This window comes from Anopheles marshallii, chromosome X (genome assembly GCF_943734725.1).
Source record: "Anopheles marshallii chromosome X, idAnoMarsDA_429_01, whole genome shotgun sequence".
Classification (NCBI taxonomy): Eukaryota; Metazoa; Arthropoda; class Insecta; order Diptera; family Culicidae; genus Anopheles; species Anopheles marshallii.
In genome coordinates, this window is record NC_071325.1 from 3,675,698 (window position 1) to 3,701,029 (window position 25,332).

A 25,332-nucleotide genomic window follows, 5' to 3' on the forward strand; every position below is an offset into this window, starting at 1 on the left:
GTGGACAGAAGGATCTCTTAACCAACTGTAAGTTAATAATCGAAAAAAGCTACCCAAACAACTGTGTGATGCATACTTTTAGGCGTTTACACTCCAGTAACACGACCTATGCCTTAATACACGTTGTTTACTGCCTTTTTTACCCTCGGACACTAACTGGTTAGTGTCACACACAAAACATCCCTCTTTCTCTCTATTGCTCCGTTTTTTTGCCAGTTGGTTTTTGTTTTATAAGTGTATCTGTAGGTAGTGAAACAACGTTGCCATAATTTGATGGTTCTTAGCAGCACGTGGGTGTATTAGTCGCTTCCACTACTAAAAAGCAGCCACAAACACGGAGGAGATAAACCGCCTTAATTGTGAGTGCGTGCAACGCACAGGTTTACGAAGAAATCATCACAAACACCGAATCATTTCACGCGGCCTATACCATTCCTTTGATGCACTGCTGAATAGGTTACAGTAACGGGCAGGTGATAGTTGTATGGGGGTTGTCAGGAGGAACGAAAGTGATGTCGAATTATCAAATATTACACACCTAAGTTAATGTAGCTAAGAGAGGTACTAGAGATAGGCAATGAATGCGTCGGTGGGTCGAACAAATTTTCGTGTGACTTACGCACCGATAGCTTGCAAATGATTGTACCAGTCAGGAATGTAATTTTGCAACACAGTAAAACAAACAAACAAGGTGTCGATTAGCAGCAGATTAGACAGAACAGCGCAACCTCTGCAGGATGAGCTGCGGACAGTGCTCTTAATGAAAGTTACCAGAACAAAGCAGAACCGACGTGACGGCTTAGTAGCAGGGAACGAGTACACACCGCGTATGACAGCAGCAGAATGAGCACACTGTTTAGCGGGGGAGTTGTGGACCTATACACACACTCGCATCATCACATAGTAACGATGTTTGCCATTGGTAGCGTAATTACTAATAATAGTTCTTCAAACACATGTAATTACCGATGCAAATAGCCGTTCACATACATACACACAAGCCACTTATATCATTGATTGTATTTGAATTGATTAACTGTGATGTTCACTAATCCTGTAGCTGTGTGTGCTCACCACCACTAAAACGGGGATGGCCAGCCTGCTCAAACACTTCCAGAAGTCGCCGCAAAAGGAGCGAAAGATGCGAACGAAGATATGGAATTAATTGAAAAAAATGGGGGTTTTTTTGCAAAGAAAATCATGTGAGGGCATGTAACAGAACTTATGAGATGGTGCTGGGCGCCCCACACCCCACGGGAGTCCATTGGGTGGATGAAAACCAAAACACAAAGAGGTATGATATAAAAGAAAGCGACATACAATAAATAAAGTTAAATAGTAATGTAACAGAAAAAAAAACCTCGAAATCCCGAAAAATCGACCATAACCATACGAAACTGGCACTATCAAGTAATTAGCTGGCGCTAAAATACGCCAAAACACCCCCACCAAAACGGCTCCTAATCCTAATGAATGTATCCTTTCTGTCAAATGCTAACGAGTTTCGCACTTTTTCGTAACGCCCGTCGCTCGTTTGTTTCCCCCTGTTCACCAGATTGCGAAAAAATTCACCAGATTGCGGGCAGCGTTGCAAACCGAAGATTGGCGACAAACAGAGGAAAAGGTTAGTAGTCTTTACGCATAAATTACACCCCCGTAACAAATAATCCAACGGCCTCCTTTTACGCGTAACGCCTAGCGTGTTTCTTTTTATCCTCGGTTTTGTTCCGTACATACCACCAACACACGAAAATCAGATTGATTAAAGTGCACCGGATGGAAATTGATCCCCTTTGGTCGTGGTGTGAGCGGCTCTTATCACCACCATCAATATTATAATCTTACATTTTGTGTGCGTGTTTTTTTTTGTCTCTTTTCCTTTCCCTTTTGCGGCTTTACGTACATTGCTGCGGGATGTACTCACTCGATGAAAGCTGCTTGTTGTTATTAGTAGTGGTGGCGGTTGCGGTACTCGTCGTACTGGAACCAGCCGACGTAGTCGATGTCGACTCGACGATAACGCTCGTGTAGTGCGGCATACCGTACGTGTCGGCAAAGTGATGCTGCTGCCGGGTCGGTTGATTTCTCACAGCGACGGAAGACTTTTTGCCCTCCAGCACGCGCACATCGCCTCCAACACCCGCACCGTTGCCGTATCCTTTCAGATTATTATTGTTGCTGTTAGTGTTGTTGTTATTGTTGTTAATCGCACCGTTATGGTCGTTATTGCTGCTGGTAAGTAGATGGCTGTTGCCGGTGGTGGTATTGTTATTGCTGTGGTTGTGCATATGGTTCAGATTAACGTTGACAGTAACGACACCGCCACCGTTAGCGTCACCATGGTTACCCTCGGTGCTACCACCGCCACTGATAATTATACTGCTGTTAGTAGTTCGGTTACTACCATTGTTTGTCGCTTGCAGTGGATTGGTGTTGTTGGTGGGATTGCTGCCATTATTGACGGTGCAACCGTTACCGATGGTGGAATTATTGTTGCCGTTCGTGATGGTGGCCACCGCAGGGTGGTTAGATAGTTTCGATGTTTTAGAAGCATCACCGGTCGGTTCCTCGCGCTCTCCGACGGATCTTCGTGCTGGTGACTCCATGCCGAGCATGCCGGACGTATTCACCAACGAGGAGTCACCAAGTTGCAGTCCGTGCTGGCGGAAGTGATGCTGATGGGCGGCCGGTCCGAGGTGGTGCAGGGTGTGCTGATGGTCGTATGGTTGTTGCTGCGATATACCATCGAATGGGGACGCTGAGCTGGTGCTGCCGTCTAACGTTGCCGGGGATGCATCGTACAAGAACGTGGAAGTCCCATTACCGACGGCACCGTTCGTGTGAGGATGCTGTTCGAGATGGTGCTGCTGGTGATGGTGTTGCTGCTGATGCCCATTCGTAGGTGCATAGTGGTTGTCTAGATGAAGATCACCGTAGTTTTGATCTGTACCAGTTCCAACGTGCTGTCTCAGTACACCCGGTCCCCCACCAGACATAGACAACGACGATGTCGTCATGCTACCGTAACTAGGTGGAGGTTGTTGTAGATGATGCTGCTGTTGCTGCGAATGGTGATGCTGCTGGTGATGGTGCTGGTGATGTTGTGCAAGCGTTCCCTCACCCTCCGAACTACTGCAGCTGTTGGAACTCGCCGAAAACGGGCGCAACGAGATTGGATCCTGCCGGGAATCGTAACCACCGTAGAACTGGTCGTAGTACGGCTCCAAAAATGCGTCACTCCCATCCGTACCACCGTGAGAACCCGCGTGCCCCTCAAGCATTCCACCGGTAGGGGCGGCATTCATGCAGTACGCTGCGCTGGCCGTATTGGGCTCCTGGTGGGTACCTCCAGAGCTGTACTGCATCTGGAGCTCGTAATCGTCATGTCCGGACGGCATGGAAGATCCAGGATGGGTAACCAGACAGGCAGAGGGTGCTCCCGGTATGGGACCGAGACTGGCATCATCGTCTAGACTAGCCAGCTGAATGAAGCTGCTGTGTTGTTGGTGTTGATGTTGCTGGTGTTGTTCGTGTTGGTGTTGCTGTTGCTGTTGTTGCTGATGGTGGTGTTCCTGAAGATCCTTCCCCAACATCAACGTGTTGTAGGACATGCTTGCCTGATGAGGTGGTTGCAGCGCTTGTGAGCTACTCCGCCGCCCAGTAGCATTCCCACCCACCACCGTACCACCGATCGGTGACATATGGGCGGGAACACCGGAAGCTAACCCGGACACCGGTGTCATCGTAGCGGCCAGTGCCGTCGCTGGTTCACCAAGGTTACGCTCCTTATTCGCACCACCAGCACCTCCAACACCTCCAGCCGTTTCCGGCTTCACGTTCGGGGACGTCTGATGCTGTGCGGATCCGGTGTGTTGCGGTTGCTGCACCTCATTCAACAGCAGATCTTGCGCTTCTTGATCACTGCAAAGGCATAGAGAGATCGAATGGGAGTTAAAACCCAACCGCGGTATTGCTGGAGATAGCTTCTCCAGCCTGCAAATCAGATGATATTTACCTCAACACGTAATTGACGCTTACGATGCAATGTGGGCGCGACGACCTTGTATTGTGGACAACGGTGGCATACGATTGTACCCACGCCCAACCACCCCCTTTCGTTAAGAACCGATAATACTTCGTTGTAACTTGGCCCTTGTACATCACTACGAAGGAAAACCAACGACAACAACAAAAAAAACACATTCATGAGTCACCAGTTCATCATGTCGCAAAGCAGAAAGACATACAATAAAAAAACACAAATTCTTAAGCTAGATGACTCAAAGCGAATGTATCGATTTCACCTAGTCGCTGCTCGTTTACTTACAGACTTGATGGGAGTAACGCATGTGAAGAATGTCCGCTGCGTGGACGTACTGGTAGAGTGTTTTCTCGATTAGATCCTGGGGCTCGTATCCAGTGAGCTGTGCCACTCTGGTTTTGGGGGGTGAAAACGGTATGAAAAAAGAAGCGTATAAGCGGGATTGTGTGACGCGAACATATTGAGTTTATAAATTGATTGATTTTTTTTTTTCAGAAAGTAAAGGAACGAAAATCCTTCAGCACGCGTCCATCCGCTCCGAATGCGAACAGACAAACAAGCGTCCGGTAACGAGCGCTGACGGTAGTAAAAACAAGTACGTAAGTGTTTTTCCTTTACATTTACCCAACCATCCCCCATTGCTGCCGTACGTCGAAAGTGGTCCAGTCGAAGGCGAGCCGTCTGTGGCAGGGTTGCGTGTGTGGCGAGGTACTTGAAGGGAAAAACCGAGATTTGACACGTTGCAGGGATTTTCAGCGTCAGCAAACAAAATAAGGCGCGTGGTCCCTTTTTTTTTGGGCAGAAACGTACAGGGCGATGGGTGGAAAAGCGGTTGGGCGTTAATGCGATGAATGGGAATCATAAAAACGCCGGAAAGTACCCGGTTACAACCATCGGTCGAAAGGACTGCAAATTTCCCAACTGGTGCGCTATTGCGTGTAGATCAATATTTCCTTTTTCGCGCCTTTGCTTTTGGTATTGGAGAATTGAGGTTATGTTTAGCTTGCACTTACTTTGCGTCGAGAAAGATCAGCTTCAGGTCCATGCTGGCACGAAACATAAACATGTTCTGGTAGAGTTTGATTTCCGTAATGGCGGACGGTGGCAGTGAGTGACCGACCGCCACCAGACCCAGGTTCTGGATGCAGCTGTGTCCATCGCCGTACGTTGCATCGCCCGGGTAAATGCGTGCCTTCAGATATCCGGAGCAGTGTATGACCTGTGCGGGAAAAGACGCTCTGCGTTAGGATATTGCTCGCGCGGTGTATAGGTTCTATCAGTGCACTCACCTTATAGCCGCTGGTCGTGAGACCTGCATTACGCTTCGCCAACACACACTTCATGCGCAGGAAGAAGGTACGTTCGATCTCAATCGTCTGCGATAGGTGGTGCTGACCGTAACTGTGGTGGTGATGATGGTGATGGTGGTGATAATGCCCATGGTGATGATTATGATGATGGTGGGACTGCTGGGGATGTTGCATCCCGTACCCGACCGTACCCGTACCGTACGCAGGTGTACTGCCGGGGCCGAGCGGCGAATGATCGCCCATATGCGGCTGCTGCTGATGGTGCATTGCGGGTTGCATATCGTTAGGCGACAAACCGGGCGGTACCGTTTGGCCGAGTGTGGAACCGATGGCGGCAATGGTGGTACCGGTGGAGGTGAGACTCTGCGGTGGAGAGTCACCACCGCCGGGATGTAGCAGACTGGCAAACGGTGAGATCGGTGAGTCCGCTGCGGCCGCATCGGCAATGGTCAAGTGGGGTGTGGAGGAGAGTAGTGGCCCCGTACCGCCGGTGGGTTCGGTACCGGCAGCCGGTGCCGGCGGTACAAACATGTTCGGCTGCAGCGACAACACCGACGTCATCTCGTCCTGATCGTAGTTGTGTATGTACTCGTAGATGGAGTTACCGGTCAGCTCCACCTGGCTGAGCCCGAGATGTACCGAGGCCGTCTCCGAGATGTACATGATCTTACCGTCCGGTGCAACGACAAAGATAAACCCATCCAACGTCTGCAGCAGATGGGAACCGAGCTCCTTGATGGCGAGATCGCGCGGATTGTTGGGGATGTGCTGTGAACCCCACGCATCTCCCAACCCTGCACGTGTCGAAAAGCCGTACATTACCGTGCCAATAATCCCACAAACACCCCGGGTTTACCTACCTTCCGGGAATACTGCACGCATCTTCAGATAGGACGTAGTGAGCCGAATGATCGAAGCCTTATCGAGCTGGGACGTGATAGCGCTCGGCAATGGCAGCAACTTTGCCAGCTCAAGAAACTCCGCATTCTCCTTCTCCCGCCTGGAGCGTGCGGCATTTTTGCTCTTCTCCTTCATCGCGCACCGCGTTTTCGGACCTGTCGGACGGGTAAAGCGGTGGAGCAAACATGAAGAACATGCAGAACCTTGTTGATGGTAGTGATTAGGGGATACGAAATTATCACTAAACTACTGGCAACACAACTACAGACACCAATTCTATTCTGCTTTTTTGGTGACTGCTCACATTGTCAATCATCGCTAGCCATACAAAGCACGAGCTAACGAAGGTAGGTGTGTAAGAAAAAAAAAAGAGAGAGAAAGAGAGAGGGAGAGAGTCTACTAACAATAGTCCACCTGAAGCGACATCCGATAGAAAACAAAGCACCATAAAGTGACCTCAACGCTTGTGAATGCATTGAATTTTCCTTTTTTCGCTCGGACGACGTATTACTCACAAGTCTCATAATGACATCGAAATATTGCACACTTGTTCACCACCGTAACTACCGCGGTGCCACATTTTGCTCACCCTCACTGTGCCCACGCTAACCGCTGGGGTTGGGTTGATTTGATAGAGCCATAAAATTATCGAACATTTACGACCTTCGCGGAAATACGGTGACCGGAGGCCCGGAGTAACCGGGCTCTGAATCGCGGTGAGCAAATTAAGCAGAATTACTCTAGTTCGCTTCGTGTTTGCTGGACAATACAGCGACGTTAGAATAGGAGGATGATTAGGATCCGTCGTCTAAGGGACCCAAGAGGTTACCCCCCCAACCTCCAGCTTGGCCATCTTTTGGTGGTTGGTTGAAACATCATATCGCTATGTAAGGTATCTCTGAAGACTCTACGACCTTTACGAGTTCTAAAATATTTCTAATGAAATGACATTATGTTGGGCAACTTGAACCTCGTTGGTGGCTTTGTCCAAGCGATAGAAATCAAACGCTTTTGTGCGTGTTTTAGGATAGCTCTCAACACTTTTGATTTGTTTAGAATTCTAACTAAAACATCGCATCAATGAAGGACATTCGCAATCATTTATCACACACACGAGCAGACACCTCAGCACACCACCAACTCCAATATCTCCCCAAACATTCAACTTCACCTCCATGCCGGAAATTCAAACACTCACTTTTAGGCATTTTTTAGGCCGTAACGAAACCTGTTGCTCTGGCAGAACACTTGCAAAGCACTTCCGGCGGACTCGCACCACACGCAGCTTCCTCCCAACGGCAGTAACTTTCCACTGCCTGCTTAGGCACCGTGTTAGCCGGAATAGCCAAAACGACACACTTGCACCGTCCGCGGCTCACTGTATAATGGGGCTGGGCACTGCGCGATCGACAGCCCGATGTGAACTGACACGACGATCGGCACGATCCACAGCGAAGAGGCGCAAGTGTCACCGCACCGCAGTAGCGTTTGTTGTTGGGTCTAGCATTTGACGCCGCACGGACATGTTAGCCACCGAGACCCTGACTCGACCCGCTGCTAGCGGCTCAGTCCCCCGATGGTGGTTACTGTATGTGTGCCGGCACGTGTTTACTATTTCACCAGTAGGGCACCGAGTGCAGGTTGCAAATTCTTTATGGACTGTTTGCTTGCTCGTTGTGTTAAGGGTTTATGTTATTGCCTTCCAACGCTTTAAATCGCGCAATTGAGCGGACAGCTTAGGTTTTTGGAGAATAATAAGGATTTGGTAGAAGTTTGGAACCATTCATTGGAGGTACTGGAACGTGGGCAAATCGTAACAATGCACTGCTTCATCCTTCAGGTTTGCAATCTTCTAATATCTTTCCCATCACCCCACCATCCTCAAGACGCCATTGCCCTGGCCATCGCAGTTGTCTGATGTTTACTTTACGTTGCCTTCAAGCGAATCACCTGCCCCAGTGTCATTACCACCATGTGACCATTCGAAAGAACCCGCCGTAAGAAGATACTTCACTCCCTAGAGGGTGTCGAGGCGGCAACTTGGGGGGCTAGTGTCACCTATGTTTAATAGAGTTGTTTTGGGTTTTTTTGTTGCCCGGCCTGGCAGCAACATCATATCTTTGTTTTCGTTAAACCATACTCCACAGCCAAGACGATAAACAAGCGAACCCGGGGCCACGGGAAATTACCAACCCCTTTTCTCCATACCTGGCACCGCCACCACCGCTTCTTCACCCGTTGGTTGTTTTGAAGGGCGACGGCGGAAACTTTGCTATTTTTTTCGCATTTTCACTGCCGTTGGTCGTGGGCACAGCGATGCGTTAGGCCAGAACTCCCTACCAGTGTCAGTACGCGAGCGTAATAGACATTGACAAGATTCGAAAGGTGAAAGAGCCGTCAGCTATAAAACCGTCTCGTCAATAATATATTGGAAATGGGTTTTGTTGTCTTGTTCAGCTGTTTTTTTTTTTGCCTCGCAACTCCGTGCTGCTGATGCGGGCGATCTATCTGATCTGCAGCTATTGTTGGGCCTTCAGCATCCCCTGTATCGATGGCATGCAAATCTCATTAACCAGACGCAACCAGGAGATACAATAGACCCACTGCTCTTGCTAACCGGGGCATCACCGTGCACGAAGAATGCGGGCTCGTCCCTATCCGAAGGCCAGCAGTAATCTTGCACCGCCGTCTTCGAGACGATGCGCACCGGAAACCGTTGCGTTTGGCGCAGGGTAAAACGTTTTATGTCCTTCATTTTATTAACCGGAACTAAAATCCAAAACCAGTATCGGCGTGCAAGTGATTGACGCGGCCCACACATACCGTGAAGGTGTGGAAAGAGTGCTAAACATGCACACACACATAACATATGCTCACTCTCTTCGCCAAGGAGTGGATGGTTTGCTGTGAAATAAATCATCTCCCTAACGAGCCCAGCACCGGGCAGTGCAGCGTTTAGCGGTCTCGCCCAGATCGGGTCGTAAAAGTCTGACCACCGTCTATCGCCCTCTCGGCAAAGGCATACGAACGAAACGGTGCGAGATGAAGTTTGCAAAAAAACAAAAATTACCTTTTTTTAATGAACCCATAAAAAGCGTGAACGAAGATGAGAGAACGGTTTACTGGTTGAGTTGCAAAGTTATTGAGAATGCCCAACTACTGATGTGGGATATTGGAGGCACCTCCACCGCTTAGGCTTTTGCAAACAATTTTCTCTAAACTAACCTTTTAAATTAACTCAAAAAACTACGAGTTTATACTGTTTCTGGCTCTTTGTTGTAATTTCCGTGCCTTTTAGACGCATCAGAATTAGTCGTGTGGGGAAGGGCGCCTTTGTGACGCACCTAGCGCGGGTATTTCGCGCGAATCTTCGCCGTCCGACCATCTACGGCCGTGGGCTTTGTCTCAAAAGTGTTGGGTGACCGCCCTTCACCATTGCAACGACATCTTTTCGTCACAGGAACGGAAACGAGCACTAGACCCCTACCGTCCATGAAGATGCTGGGAGCCGGATGGGCCCGACGTGGTTTACGACTCGTTCGTGCTTTTCTTTAGTTTCGCTGCTAAAACATTCTTCCCTCCCGTACGCTATTCCTGCTGCCGCTGCCATCCAACCAACAGGCAACTGAGTTTCTCCATAACGCACCCGTGACTAACACGTCCGCCGATCTACGGAACGATCGGCGGCGCGGTCCGCGTCCACGACACACCAATGTGAAGCGATACATAATTTGTGCACGATTGGCCTTGTTTTGGCTGGGTGGCAGCTGCCTTAGGAAGTGCTGCCGCCGCCACCAGGACTGAGCGGATGGTGCGCGTCGAATTACTGGCGAGTGCAAGCGTGACCAACTCATGCCCCGGCCTGCGCGTTCCTGCGGTGTCGTTCGTTTTGTTTATGCTACGCAAAAACGGGCAGCGACAGTAAAGGACATCGACCGGGAGATGTTTTTTCCTGGTGTCCGGATACACTGCTGGTGCGTTCCGGTTGACCGAGATACCCAACGCGGGTGTTTCTTAGGAGAATGTTTGTATTGTTCCTTCCCCACCACGCGGTGGATGGTTCGGGGTGGCGAGGGGTGGAGTAGAATAATTAGATGTTTTGAAATCAAAGTTCCAACACCGGCGAGTGTTTGCGATAAGCGACGATCTAATCGAGCTGTGAATTTAAATTTGAACCCAGAAAGGACCCTTGACAACCACTGAAACCTTCGACAGCGCCCATTTGCCTGCCCTGCGGGCGTGCCGGGCACAAAAGAATTAACTCGTCCGAGTGCATCTTGAATGAGATATTTGAAGAAAAAAAACACACACACACATTCCACCCTTCGTAGACATCAAGCGAAGAAACCTTTGTTTGTCACGTACGATGTAGACTCCGTTTCGAGAGATTTTTAGCCACTGGTTAATTTTACATCAATCGGGATCGGTTGAAGGGCAACCGTTGCTACTGCTTCACAATTGCGCGCTTTGAAAGGCTTCTGTGTTCCAGCGGCCTACGTTCTTTGCGATACATTTTACCCACGAAACAATTACTCTTGACACATGATTGCTATTACTTTTACCACAGCCAATGGAGAAGGTTAGAAACATGCTACGCTTTAAGCGTTTAACGACCGAATGGAGACCCTTTTGGGACTTTGTGTTTAACTTTTCCTCCTAGACGCAATAGACCAACTCATTGTTTTGCACTTAACTGTTCTTGTGGAACACAAACATTAATTGCTGACAGATTTCCAATCTTTTCCAGATTTCTTCAAGTCTATCGAAAGAAATTTGGATCTTCTTCTTCTTCTTCTTCTTCTTCTCTTCTTCATAGTTCTTCTTTCGCTTTTACAGTTTATGCATTCGTTTTAATAGTGTTTTGTTTTTTTGGGATTTTGTTTTAAAATCTTTAAAATCAATTAAAGAAATTGTGTAAAAAATATTAGTGGAAGTTCCGAATTTTTTGCGCTTAGTAGGTGAAATCATACAAATCGCTTGTGGAATTTGTTCAATTAGCTGTAGAATTTGTCTAAAATTGTCACCAATTTATTTGGCGGGCCCGTAACTCCAAGTTGAACGCATATCAAGAAATCGCACGAAATCGCTAACCCCGAGAGTTAGCAAGAAAAACATGCAGTGCAACACAATAACATAAAATTAATAAACTAAAATAAAAAGAATAAAGCATAAAATATTTCAGAAGCGGGCACAGCAATTTTAAAAAAAGAAGTAATAAATGATAGAAAATATAGAGAAAAATAAGAGTAGGAAATGAAGCACAAAAAAGGGGATTTTTATTTACACCAAAAATTAAAGTTATTAGTTTGTAATTTTTATGCATTTAGAAGATAATTGTTCACTTTCTTAGGATCTTGAAATTGTTTAAAAAATCAATAATTTAGATTGAAGTTTTATTTACTTTCAAACTAAAACAAGAAAATTGTATGATGGATTCAAATCGATAGTTTCAATTTCTGTCAGGTTCTTTCATATATTTTTTTCACAAATCACTTTATAACAAGGCGCTTTTACACGATCACATTCATTGAATTTTTTTCTCCTTTTTAAGATGGATCCTTGGCTATATAAATTTTCACCATAAAAATTGTTGAACTAAAGTAAAATATTTTCGGCTTGGAGGTTTTTTTTCTGCTAATTGTTATTTTAAGTGAAATGGCAGATGCTACTCTCTAATAAAGATTCTTTTAATCATTATATCATATTTACCTCAAGGATTTTGTTGGTTTGTTCACAAAATCGTTGAGCGATCGAACGTTGGATTGATTTGACGCGTCGTCAAGATGGTTGATTGAAGACTCGTGCTTACTGCTGTTAATCAACGATAACTAAAACACTTCCGTAAAGGCTAGCACTGGAAAACCCTTTAGAAGGATCATTTCGACCTAGGGCGATCACATTCACGTGCACGACACTTAGAGAATTAAGCGCTACCGTTTAAGCGTTTCTTCACTGGCTTTTTGAACATTAAATGCACACTCAGTTCACGATCATAATTAATCCATTTTTATTCGCACTACATCCATCGGTCGGAAGAGCCAGAATACGCAACACGCACCGCTGGAACGTTTGTGATCGTCTAAAATCGTTCGACCGACTGAAGCGGTCTTCCGACCGTACGAACACACCATTCCTAACCTCCAACTCCCAACGCCACCGCTTCTCAGCTTACTCGGCCAACGGTATTGCAGGATTGCAGCTTCCCGAAAGCGTGCCGCAATTTTCTAACCCGCAGCATAACAACTTATGCGACAGTATACGTTCATCTCGCTTTGCCACCTTCGCTCGCACACGCACGTGAGGGATGAAAAAGAACCACGAACGCGAAGAACAAATGAAAGAAACGAAAAAACACACACACACACAACCGTACCGTGCGGTGGGAAAATTTTCGGTGCAGCAAATAGCAACGAAGAGCGAAACCTCCCATGTGCGTAACGGGGGGTTGCTGGGGGATGGAAAAGTTGTGCACGAGTAAAAGAGGCGTACGAACCGAGCGAGATAACGGAATGGGCGTGTGAAATAATGTTGCCGAGAGAGTTTTCCATCCCCGCCGGTGTTGCTTTTCCGCAGTGCACGGGTTTGCTATAAGTTTTTATGCTCGCTAACCCCTTGTTGGCTTGTATCGGAAGTGTGAAGTTTATGCAAAAAAAAAAATCATAATAATGAAAATTCAAGACATGAAAATTAGCACCAAAGTAATGTTTTTTGTTAAGTAAATAGAAATTTAAAGCAAACAAGTAACAAAATAAATAAAACATTAAACAAATAAATGAGAAGCGAAGTAAGAAATAACAATAAAGTGTAAATAAAACATATAAGTACACATGCAATCGTTCAAATAATATTTTTAAACATAAAAGACAAATAAAAGAATAGGAAAGATGTGATAAAACATTCGAAACATTTAAACACCATCGAAATTCTAATATTCAAATGTAAAATATAAAAAATAAAGTCAAAATTAAACATAAAAGTTAAAAAAAAACATTAAAAAATTTTTATAACATCAATGGAAAAGAGGAATAACAGACAGTTGCTATAATACACAAATAAAATAAAAGTGATCTACAAAAATAGATTAACGATTCACAGAACAAGGAAGAAGATATAAAAATGGAGTAAATAAGGAAAACTAAATATTACAAAAAATTTAGTTATAAGTAAAAGTTAACTATTATAAAGTATAAATTAGCAAAAATTATACTAAATGAAGGATGTAAACTTAAGTTACAAATGCTTTAGTATTGTTGTTCAATTGCATTTGAGGGTTGCTAATGATCAATCAAATCAATTTTTCGATTTGTCGATTAAAATCGATAAAGCAACACGAAATGCTTCCGAAAAGAAAAGCAAACAAACAAAAAATTAAGCAAAATATGAGCATAAATATTGAAGTTTAGTATCATTTATTGCACCTTGCGCCGTTTAAATAGAGATCAATTGAATTTGTGGGGTGTTCAATTGTACTTTTTACTTCTACAATTATTAAGAGCCACATCGAAACAGTGCGAAACGCCATTCCACGGTTAAGAACTATTAAAATGCATTTGTTATTAGAGAGACCCCAACAAGAAGAGAGCCCTCTTCATTGTGACTGATTTGTATCGGTGAAGGTTTACTCGCCTGTTGCTAAAATCTTTAAACGAAAATAGTAAATATTTTAATAACCGTATTTGGTACGTGCCGAAGAGCTCGATTTGTTGAGACAGTCAGACGACGGAAAGCGAACGATGATGGAGAAACGATTTTCCCGTCCATCGAACGAGATGAAATTCGACACGCACGGGCGCGGAACGTGTGTGTTTACGTTCGTTTGCTGGTGATTTTGGTTAGCCGATGGTAGGGTGGGAGCATTGAGGAGGAGGAGGTAGTAAAGCTAAACGGGGATACTACGTGGGCCGTCGGAAATGCAACAAATTGGATCTCGCGCACAGGCGTTACATTGTAGAACAATGTCTGCACTGTTGACCCCTTTCCAGCAAACATAAATGCGCCTCTGGGCTATAAAGCACCGGGCAGCTTTCTTTGCCACCGAAGGGAGATTGCGAAATTGAAGCTATCTGTATGCAACACTGGGTGCCGATTGGATGAAAGTAAATGCGAATCAAAGTGGCATTAATGTCGTTCCGACGGGTCGTGATAAAACATGTTACGAATTCAAAGCAGCACATCGTCGGCGGTAGTTTACTACTGTTGAAGGGCAGTCAGGCAAAGGGGAAAAGCAAGCGAAATGCGGCGAGCAGAGTGAAAGGGGGCGCGAACAATAATTTTCCACTTACGGCGTTCGGCCGCCTGCCATTCGTGCTCTGCAGTCGGAAACGGAAACGGGTGGACAGCAATGTTATTCTTTCTGCATCTCGAATGTTGCTCACTGCTTCAACACCTGCGCAAACACAGCGCGGTCGTGTAGCTCCACCCCCATTCGAGAAATTATGCGTGCTATAAACGTGCTATAAATTCATTTTCATCCATAAAAGCATTACCTTACCTATTCAATTCTATTTCTCCTCTTCCTGCTGCAGTTTCTTTACGACAAATTCCTAGAGAAATACATCATTATTTGACAAATTAGTTCATATTTAAATGATGTTGAACATATGTCTATTTGTAGTTGTTCTCGTCTACAATTCCTCACAAACATCTTGCGTATCTGGTGTCATCCTGTAGATGATTTGCTGCAATACTTTGTCGTTATTTCAATTAAAATCGCGTTTTTACATTCAATGACCGCCATTTACGACATAAATTGAAAATTCGGTTCGACAACTGCTACATTACACTCTTCTTTTATAATATTTTGTTTTCTTCTTCTGCTCATATTTATAATTCTTGAATGTGTATTCTTTCACGTGAAAATACTGTTAATATAATACGGGGGTTCTCTTTAAGCTTTCTTGAAAGAAAATCCTCAATAATACCATTTTTCGAACTTCAGAGGATCAAACTTCCCAGAATGTTTATAAAAAGGAAGACAATTCCATTCCCTTTTATGATAGAAACTTAACAGATCGGGTACTGTACAAATCCTGTACTAAAAACATACACTAAATAAGGTTTCTCCCGATGTAACGTTTTTAGTGAGCGTATATAATCAATTGTACTTAGAATAATAGCTTCTGTTTTTACTTAAAGTATGTTATTATTTACAGTTTAAAAAAGTCCTAACGTGCACGAAAATTATTAGATATATTTAATATAGCCAGTAGTTCCAAATAGTTCTTATAATTTTTGTGCTTCTATATTCAAAAGTCGTCAAAATTCATGCCTTCTACCTTTTTCGGGACATTTTTCCCCGACACGAAATTGCTAGCGATTGCTTCTGCGGTGTTACCGACCGAGATAAGACACGGCGGCAAATTGCTAAACAAACAGCCCCGTCGGTACCAAACCAGCAACCGACCGTCACCACGCTTCCTTCCCACCCCCAGCAGCCGCGTCTTTTCTCAGCCGTTGGGTGAAATATGAACGCTTTTGGGGTGCGGGATTTAATCGTGCGGAACGGACGAACGGAATGTAGTGGGAATGAAGCCTGCGTGCGTGAGAAGTGTGACATCGTACCCGTTTCCACGCCGGAAGCGAAAATGTGGAGGAAATTGTTAAAGCGTTTGAGAAAAACAGGCCATTGATTTAAAAACCGAGGCGATTGTGTGATAAACAATGTGTAAAGTAGAGCTTGAAACAGATGGGATGAGTCCTTAATGTGAAATATAATCAATAGAAGAGAATGTCAATTAATATAACAACACTTAAAACTTCCTCTTTGTTCGTTTTTTGGAAAGAGTTATCTAAAATAATTTTTTTAATATTAATAAACCAAATTTCCAAGTTCAATGTTTTCCAATAAAAAAGTGAAATATTCAATGATTTCGATAATGTTGTGCTTCGATAATGTCCTCAGCTGTTCCAGTGATTAAGTGAATGACTGCACATCCAAGTTGTCCGGTGTTATTCTAATGACATGCACTCAACTTAGACGACTTCAAGTTGTAATGGTGGGAAATTAATGTAAATTGGTCTACAATGAAGGTTTTTTATTCTCCAAGAAGCATTTTTGCTGTCCTTAACTAGACCCTCCCTAACTCGGATTACTAACAATACTTTTTAGAACTATCGCATGATGTTCTAAATCTGTACTAAATACTAACGACAGTTGACGGAAACATAAAACAGTGCAGAGATTTCTCATAACCAAGTAAATATGAGATTTGGTTTAAAATCCCCGACGGTAGATGACATGCAGCAAACGCAAATTTATGCACAGCAAGAACGAAAGAACAACACTCGACCGGAAACGTGCCGGAACCGGTGGCACGATCGCACTACCGTGTGCGAGGGCTCATGCACAATTATCTTCTGCCTCCAATTAAAACAAACAAGCTTGCCGGTTTGAACCTTCCCTGCCGGCGATTCACGATGCATGTCCCTATGCTGCGGGGGCGTGCGTGTGTGTGTGTGTGAGTCCCCTTTTTTTCTCAGGAGGACCAAACACGGTTCCTGTCACCATCGTCATTGTCCCGCACCGGTCGCTGTTGTTATTGTTGACGACGGGATTTTCCGGCTCGTTTGCCATTTTCCACACACACGCACATTACTGCGATGGTTCGTGAGGGTGTAACGGAAGCATTTAGAACAATAGCGACGGAAGCGGATGGTTGGTTAACCCTCGGTGCATAGGTTGAGGGAGAGTAATAATAATAATAATAATCACCGTTGACAACTACTTAACGCAAACACTCCTCCGCCGGTGAGCACACATACACGTGGTTATGTTTTTATGTCGGAATCGAGTGCACACGTTTTTAGAAGATCTTTTTTTTTTGTTCCGTTGTTGTTTTAAACAACATTCGGAATTCAAGTGACATTGGTGGAGGATGTAAAGCATTCTTGTAAATTAATTTCAACCTAATCGTGAGGATTGTGCGGAAGCTTTGTGCCGTAGTTTATTTATTTGTTTACCGGTGTTTTTTTTTTTTTGCTTGCCGCTCAGTCTGGTTTACTGCTAGAAGTTATGTGTCGATTTAAGATCAAGTTTGAATCACAGAAAGAACAATAAAATATCATCTTAAGGGTAGTACTCCCGGTAGCGAAGACGTTGAGTAACTTAAATAGTAAGAAATGAGAACAACAAGTTATAATAGGTTATCTTTACAACGAAGAAGTAGTACAATCTTAGTATGATCATATATTTCCTTAACTAAACCTCTACCACGGTGTCTTCGTTGACCTTCCTAGAACACTACGGCACTATCATCAAGAAAAATTACACTACTTTTAAGCCGTTCCTATTGATATTCTGGCCACACCACAGAACCAAACTTGGTCCAATCTTCACTTCGAACGGAGTTGAATTCTGACTTCATCAGAATTGCTACGTTTGAGGATTACATCCTCAGAAGAGTGGAGGTCTGTGGCGACTTCAGCAGAATTGCTACGTTTGAGGATTACGTCTCCAGAGGAGTGAAGGTCTGTAGCAAATTATTACTTCAGGTTCTGTCTGCATCTTCAATCTGCAGAAAACTCAACCTTCATCAGAATAGATACGTTTGAGGACTACATCTCCAGAGGAGTGGAGGTCCGTGGCAAATGATGAGAAGAGTGGAAGTCTCTGGGAAATAATGTTTTAACGCTTTTGTATGTCCTCTTCTTAGTCAACCTCTCCACACGACCTTTTTTTCTTCTGTGCTCCGTAAGTATTAGTATCCTGGAGTTCTTGTTACGGCCACAATCCTGCTCTATCTCCCTATTTCTCATCCATCTCTAAGTATGAAGACGCAATATGCCCTCCGTGGATCCTTATAAGAACCAAGTGTACACGAGTTTCATTATAATTAACATAATTATCAGTTGCTTTGGAGTCTTGGGATGTTGCCGGAGTTTTTTGTGAAGTTCACGGTCGAGGTTGGTTGTCTGGCAATTTTATATCCCATCCTGGACTACATCTAAATTTGGGTCTCCACTGTTTATGTGGATGATGAAAGACTTGGATGAAAAGACTTTACCAGCTGAATAGCATTTTTGTCAACGACCCCGAAATTGAAAGTGACTTCATCGAATTACTTATAGAGAGTCTATTGTTCTCCACAATATACAGCTCCAAACATGTTTATAAGCAGTGTCCCTTATCAACATCCAATTATAGCAGTTATTACACTCTGATTTATTTCTGAAAAATTACATCACATCTACAAAAGCAACCAAAGAAGTTTTGATTGAAAGTGTGATGCGTGTAAATTTAATAGGAATTTAATTATTTGCTTTGTCAGCAACTACCTTCTCGTCCAAGTAACTGCCTGTTATTTTCTTCCAACACCAGCTCGTGGGCGCGTGCACACAACCGGCAAAAAAAGGTGCCAATATAATGAGGACATTCTACCAATCCATGCCGGAAGGCTAACACTTCCTTTCTGTGCCATTCCCAAAGGTGACGCACCAGAAAAACACACATAATATCCGTTCCGTGGTATATTCATATTCAATCATCCAGCTCCGTTCCCACACTTTGAACACTCCCCCGTAACGCTGCGTACAAAAAAAGCCTCCTGCCGCCTGCCGTTAAATCGTGTCCTGTCGTGTTGAGTTCTGCAAACGCTTCTAGCCGTCCACAGGGCTCCGACACTGCGTAGGTCTTGCGGAAAACGTGCTACACAGCAGGTTTTTGATGAGCGTTGAAGTGAAGTTCAAAGTCATTAGTGCGCACAGGCGAACTGGGGATGTAAAACACTGCCCAAAAGTACAATAGGAATAAGGTCATGAAGTCAGCAATATTTGGCACGTGCCATGCACTAAAGGTAGTTCATCCTGAGTTGAAACTTTTATTTGTATTGCATCTTTTTTTTTTTTTGCTAAGCGAAACATGGCAAAATTTTGAATTTCTTGTTGTAATGAGAATTCGAATCGTAAAGGAACAATCGGTTTAACATGAAATGCCGATCGACCTACCTGTTTTACATTATGCAAAACGCGCGTTCTTCTTTTGCTAATTACCCACCGCATTATGCTGCACTGCATTCAAGGATTGACTGCTGGTTACCTTTTACACGCCCGATGCTCCATAACTGTCCATCCATCTCTACTGGAGCACCTCATCAAGTCAGCATCTCCTTTCGGCGTCTTCCGTTTCGCACCGTGCAACAGCACGAAACACGCAGACAATCTTTAATCTGATGCTAAAAATCTGTCATCCCAAACGTGAGACAGTCGCCTATTCGGCTCACGCGTACGTGTTGAGGACAATAGAATGAACGTGCTATGATTTTTTTTCTTTCGCGCTTAAAAAAACCAACATACACACAAGGCAGTCAAGGGTCTGTTGGACATTTAAATAATTCAACCGCACGTTCGATTATGACGCCGGCCTTTTTTTTTGTGCAAATAATAACCCCAATATCATCCTGTTTTCTGAACCAACTCGATTGTGTCGTGATGTTTCGTTAGTTCTGATTTATTTTACAGTTTCGTCACCTTTGATAAGCTTTATTATGCCATGTAAAAGGTTGGCGTTATTTGTGTCGCTTCCAGCAAGAAATGCTTCCAGTTTGAAATTTCCTAATCATCGTCAAAAACTACTACGCATTCCCATTTTAATAACCCTTCTAAAGGCAACACGTCTCTCAAGGAAACGTGACTTAGCCAAGACATCATTTAGAGAATTCAGGCCGGGTTTCTCCAAGTATTTTCTCCACATTCACACGCACGGCTTAACACTACTGCTGTTGGAAAATGTAAACAATCTAAATTTAAGACCCCAAGTGTAGGACAAATCTCACCTAAACTGGAACAAATTGGACTTATCTGATATTTGCTTCTAATATTTGACACAGAAACAGTGACTAAACTTGCTTTTAATCATGCAGTTAAACATAGGCAGTATTGCTGTTAAGTAAGACAAACACCCTTACGTTTTCCAAAGAATGGTACGGTAATCTATGCTTCGAAAGTTTCACGGATACGCCCCTTTTGCAGCATAGCAGCAGCATAAGTTCCCCTTTACCACGGCACAGCATTATGTTGAGTTTTTATAGCAACCAATCGGCACGCAGCGTTCGGATGTGTTTGGACCGCAACAGCCGTACACTGTTCACCGCCTGGCGTACCCTTGTCCAGGGGGAGAATGTAACCGTTTGGGGAGTTGTACAGGCGTTGTTACGATTTTTATTTTTCATTCATAGCATGTTGAAAGGTTTATCATTATAAACATCATTTTTAAAAGTCCAAAACATAACGAAGTGATAACTTGCACGTGAGCCGTGAATCAACTTCGACACACGTGTTAATAAAAAAATTTCATTTTCTGATAAATTAAGTTATACAAATAAAATTGAACTACCCTCATACATTAGGTATTTAATTTCAGTTAATTTACATAAAGTTTTATTACAATAGAATATTTTTGGTATTAACTGCATGTGTTTTATTATTATGCACATCACTGTAACGATGAAACGACCGATTGCTGGAAGCCGAATGCACACCGCAATAGTTTGTCTGTTCTACATTAAAATACAAACAATTCTTATTCTGAAAGAAAGCAAATAATTTTGGGATATGTTTATTCCTTTATGTGATTTAGTTTTAGGGCAATATTTAAAACAAAAGTGCATTTAGCTACATTGTTTACACCAACTGCACAATACAATTCCAGCTGTCAAAGTGTTTTGGTCGCATCTGTCAAAATCAGCTGTTGTCTCGGAATCATTCGCTAATTTTTGTAAACAATCATATTATCCTGCATCGTTTATCTAGTGTTTGTTGAAAGAAAAGTTAAGTGTAATTAAACGCCTTAGCTGTAATATTACAAAGTAGAGAAAATGCGAAGACGTGCAGGTGTTGGGGCCATTCAGAAGCAGCGTCTGGAGGCGGAAAAGTATAAAGACAAGGGAACCGAACTGCAGGACTCACAGTTTGAGCAGATGGTAAAACAGATGGAGGCTTTGAAGGAAAATTTAGAGGAATTTGCGTCCAAGCATCGGAACGAAATCAAGAAGAACCCACAGTTTCGGCGCCAGTTCCAGGAGATGTGTGCGGCCATCGGGGTGGATCCTCTGGCGTCGGCCAAAGGCTTTTGGAGCGTACTCGGTATGGGCGATTTCTTCTACGAGCTCAGCGTCCAGGTGGTGGAAGTTTGCCTGGCACACAACCACGTAACAGGTACGGATTACAGTTACATATAGCTCTGCAAACTTTTTTAAGTTACAAATATCGATAACTTTTTGTTCTGAAACGTTCCTCTTCTTCAGGCGGTCTTATGGACTTGGACGAACTGCGGAATCGGTTGGTAGCAGCTAGGGGTAAAAGTCAAATCCATCAGGAAATCACCACCGAGGACATACTGATGGCAACGAAGAAGCTGAAGATATTCGGCAACGGTTTCACCGTGTACTCGGTCGGGAAGAATCGCTACATGGTGCAGTCAATACCCGGTGAACTCAGCCTTCAGGAAACAACAGTTCTTAGCGTAGCCTCGAATCAAGGCCAAGGATTCGTAACGGTTGCGTCACTCATGAACGATTTAGGGTATGCAATATACTTTATCATTCTGTATTTCAATCTAATTGGAGATTGCTTTTATTTACACTTAGGTGGACACAAGCAAGAGCGGAACAAGCAGTAGAGAAAATTCTCGGCGAAGGTATGGCCTGGCTAGATACACAAGGCGAAGAGAAATCGTACTGGTTTCCTAGTTTGTTCCCGGGACGTTTAACGACGAAAACTTGATTCCAGCATCAAAACACCACTAACCAAAGGACATTTCATATTCAACGCTGAAAATATCGCATTGCAATATCACTGGTTCGTATTGTTGCAATAACTAAAATACAACAAATGATTTCATTATTTGTCTGTTTCGTCTCAATAACCGAAAATCCTTTTAAACTCTAGTTCGAACTCGATGCTGTCAATGACATGTTCTGTCCGTTCACATGAAACTTTCCTAAAAACAGGGATCGTCTATCAGTTCAACGTAGAAATGATGAAATTTGTTAAATCTACACATCTTTTGTTTGTTTCTTTACGCAAATGATTGATTTTTAAATAGGGAAGGAATTCAATGGTCCATGTGTTATTGAGTGGATAGTGTTTAAGTTATTGGAAAATATATTATAAAAACAAATTTATCTTTAAAATGGTTTTAGAATATTTATAAACTAAACTTGAAACAATACCTCATTACAATTTATTACATTCGTAGGCTGATGATTGCCGCCCACTGGCATAAACAATTGCTGTCATTGTGTTCACCCACTACACAGTGTCAGTGTTGTTGGTCTCAGGTAATGTGTAAACAAACTCTCTGCACCAGACCGTGATAAGCGGACCATTAGTCATCAGAACGTATCTAAAATCTGGACATTAAACATGGAAAATGCGTTTGCACCGATTAGTGAGGCGTGCGTAAAAGCCCTCAGCGACAAAACATATGAGAAACGAAAAGTGGCAGCGCTGGAGATCGAAAAGTAAGTATTATCGTTAACTATGGTGCCGTTCGCCCCATGAAACTGATACCTTATGATTTCGCTTCCGTGTTGCAGGATGGTTACCGATTTCAAGCTGAAAAAGAACATGACACAGATCAAGCGCATCATCGATGTACTGAGCAGGGATTTTGTGCGATCGAATGACTCGAACAAGAAGAAAGGTGGCCTGATAGCGTTGGCCGCGACCAGTATCGCGCTTGGAAAGGACACGGAAAAGTTCATCGAGGATATCGTCAATCCGATCATGAACTGTCTGATCGATAACGACAATCGGGTACGCTTTTTCGCCAGCGAATCACTGTACAATGTGGTAAAGGTTGCCCGCGGAGCCGTGCTGCCCTTCTTTCCGAGCGTGTTCAATGCCCTCAGCCGGCTTGTAACGGATCCGGACCAGAGCATCAAGAACGGAAGCGAAATTCTTGACCGACTTCTGAAAGACATCGTGATTGAATCGTCCCAAACATTTGACCTGGATGCGTTCATTCCGCTCGTACGGGAGCGCATCATGGTGAAGAGCTCGTTCGCCCGGCAGTTTATTATATCGTGGATATCGGTGCTGAATGCGGTGCCGGAGATAAATATGGTAATGTTTCTACCCGAAATATTGCACGGCCTGTTTCAGATTCTTGAGGACCCGCTGCCGGAAATTCAGCGTATGTGCGAATCATTGCTGGCACAGTTTCTGAAAATAATCAAGCTAGATCCGACAGCCGCGGACATACCGAAGATGACGAACGTGCTGATTGTACAGGCTCAGTCCAGCAATCCGCTCATCCAGTTCTATGCCATCTCGTGGATCAAGGAGTTTGTGCAGCTGTCCGGTGGTGAGATATTAAGCTTCTCGAGCGGTATATTCACCGCGATTCTGCCATGTCTGGCGTTCGAGAGCGATGCGAAGAAGAACATTAAGGATTGTGCCAACGCGGTAAACCTGAACCTGCTTGAGCTTATTTCGAACGGCGAGGACAAGCAGAAGAATCTCAGCTATCTCGATCTGAACTCGGTGATGGAGGTGTTGCGCCAGTATCTCGTCCACAGTCCCGTCCCGACGAAAATTGCCGTGCTGAAGTGGGTGCACCATCTGTTTACCGAGGTGCACGACGAAATGTCGGAACACGCGAACAAACTGTTCCCGGTGCTGTTGCGTGACTGTCTCTCAGATAGTTCGGATGAGGTGGTATTGCAGGCGATCGTTGTGCTGGCGGAAATTGTTAACTCCGCCACGGTTAAGGGGAATGACTTTGATCAAACCCAGTACCGGCAGTTTCTGGTGGAGCTGTTAAATCTGTTCAGCGAAAACAATACTTTCCTCGAGAAGCGTGGCACCTTGATAATACGGCAGCTGTGCCGGTTGTTGAACGCGGAATACATCTACCGAACGTTTGCCGAAATTTTGCTAGAAGAGCGAATCAATCTCAAAATTGCCTCGACTATGGTTCGTACGCTGAACATGATACTGCTCACGACTTCCGATCTTTTTGATCTGCGCAACATGCTACACGATATACGAAATGAGGTAATGTTTTTATTTTAAATCTACTGTACACAGTTTATACTACCTCGAAACTTTAAGAGTGTTGAATGAATTTGAAAATCAATGAGGATTCATAAACATTTTGAGGAAACAATTTCTGAACGAGAATGAATCTTCACTGGAGATTTATATGAAAGACTCAAAAGATTTAGCACGAAACACAATTAAGCAAGCAATTTTAGATATCTTTTTTACATTTACAGAAGTCTGCCTCATTATTTGAGTGCCTTTATAGATGTTGGGCTCACTGTCCTGTGTCGACACTGTCACTCTGTCTGCTGGCACAGTGCTATCAACACGTATCGGAAATCGTTACATTATTGTAAGTTCCTGATTTTTTATTCACGAAACTTAACATTAACAGCATTTCATTCCTCTTGCAGCGCTGATATTGAAATAACCGTAGACTTTCTCGTAGAAATCGATAAGATGGTGCAGCTTATCGAATCGCCGATATTTGCCTGTAAGATATTCTCCCTGTTGTTGGCGTCTACATCGTCTAACTCTCATTGTTCTTTCCCCTTTACCATCAAGCATTACGACTAGCCCTTATTTCCCACTCGAACGATAATGCGGACGCTCAACATTTGTCTCGTGCGCTGTACGGCATCTTGATGCTTCTGCCCCAAACTGAAGCGTTTCATCTATTGAACAATCGCTTGAAGTGTGTGCCTAACTATTGGAGTCAACCGAACAAGATGTAATTAATACCTTTTTTGCTATTTACTATCAAACACAAATTTACCATTTTGTTTTCTAATTTACTATTATTTTTCGGTTTCCCTGCCTGTATGTTTCATCTGTAGCAGCTCTAAATCAACGAACGAAAGCCAATGCAACATCAAATTTGACGAACTGTTCATCTACTTCAAACACATACAAGATCTGCACCATCAAAAGCGCGTCGAGAAGCGAAAGAAAAATCAATTCTAAAGCCGATTATCTCGTATGGCGAGGATCATCAATGCAACACTCAAAACTTGAACATGAGAACGCTAATTGGTTTTAATGTGTATCCTAAAACAATTATAATTGCATATAATTTTTATAACAAGGCTAATTATGCTA

At 43.9% G+C, this 25,332-nt stretch overlaps 3 protein-coding genes across 3 annotated transcripts; 2 read left to right on the plus strand and 1 right to left on the minus strand.

Annotated features, from left to right (window-relative positions):
* Positions 1-1,895: 1,895 nt before the first annotated feature.
* LOC128709190 (protein single-minded-like) lies at positions 1,896-7,460 on the minus strand. Its single transcript, XM_053804210.1, has 7 exons — positions 7,451-7,460; positions 6,213-6,407; positions 5,332-6,146; positions 5,056-5,261; positions 4,328-4,434; positions 4,016-4,163; positions 1,896-3,921 (listed from the first exon to the last, which is right to left on the minus strand). The coding sequence occupies exons 1-7, from the start codon at positions 7,458-7,460 to the stop codon at positions 1,896-1,898; spliced, it is 3,507 nt and encodes a 1,168-aa protein (XP_053660185.1).
* A 13,602-nt stretch (positions 7,461-21,062) lies between these two features.
* LOC128708581 (vacuolar-sorting protein SNF8) lies at positions 21,063-21,969 on the plus strand. The gene is made up of 3 exons (XM_053803563.1): positions 21,063-21,402; positions 21,492-21,768; positions 21,834-21,969. Exons 1-3 carry the CDS (start codon positions 21,063-21,065, stop codon positions 21,967-21,969), a joined length of 753 nt encoding a protein of 250 aa, XP_053659538.1.
* A 642-nt stretch (positions 21,970-22,611) lies between these two features.
* On the plus strand, positions 22,612-25,197 carry LOC128709021 (protein VAC14 homolog). The gene is made up of 6 exons (XM_053804008.1): positions 22,612-22,709; positions 22,785-24,246; positions 24,468-24,586; positions 24,648-24,727; positions 24,799-24,964; positions 25,071-25,197. The coding sequence occupies exons 1-6, from the start codon at positions 22,612-22,614 to the stop codon at positions 25,195-25,197; spliced, it is 2,052 nt and encodes a 683-aa protein (XP_053659983.1).
* The last annotated feature ends 135 nt before the right edge of the window (positions 25,198-25,332 follow it).

Bases quoted from the DNA above. Each gene is read 5' to 3' on its own strand.
- LOC128709190 (XM_053804210.1), bottom strand. The intron at 5,262-5,331 runs GTGAGTGCACTG...TTTCCCGCACAG, and splicing joins TCACGACCAGCGGCTATAAG to GTCATACACTGCTCCGGATA. The intron at 4,164-4,327 runs GTAAGTAAACGA...TTTCCTTCGTAG, and splicing joins GCGTTACTCCCATCAAGTCT to TGATGTACAAGGGCCAAGTT.
- LOC128708581 (XM_053803563.1), top strand. From the start codon at position 21,063: ATGCGAAGACGTGCAGGTGTTGGGGCCATTCAGAAGCAGCGTCTGGAG. The intron at 21,403-21,491 runs GTACGGATTACA...CCTCTTCTTCAG, and splicing joins GGCACACAACCACGTAACAG to GCGGTCTTATGGACTTGGAC. The intron at 21,769-21,833 runs GTATGCAATATA...ATTTACACTTAG, and splicing joins TCACTCATGAACGATTTAGG to GTGGACACAAGCAAGAGCGG.
- LOC128709021 (XM_053804008.1), top strand. From the start codon at position 22,612: ATGGAAAATGCGTTTGCACCGATTAGTGAGGCGTGCGTAAAAGCCCTC. The intron at 22,710-22,784 runs GTAAGTATTATC...TCCGTGTTGCAG, and splicing joins GCAGCGCTGGAGATCGAAAA to GATGGTTACCGATTTCAAGC. The intron at 24,728-24,798 runs GTAAGATATTCT...TTTACCATCAAG, and splicing joins CGAATCGCCGATATTTGCCT to CATTACGACTAGCCCTTATT.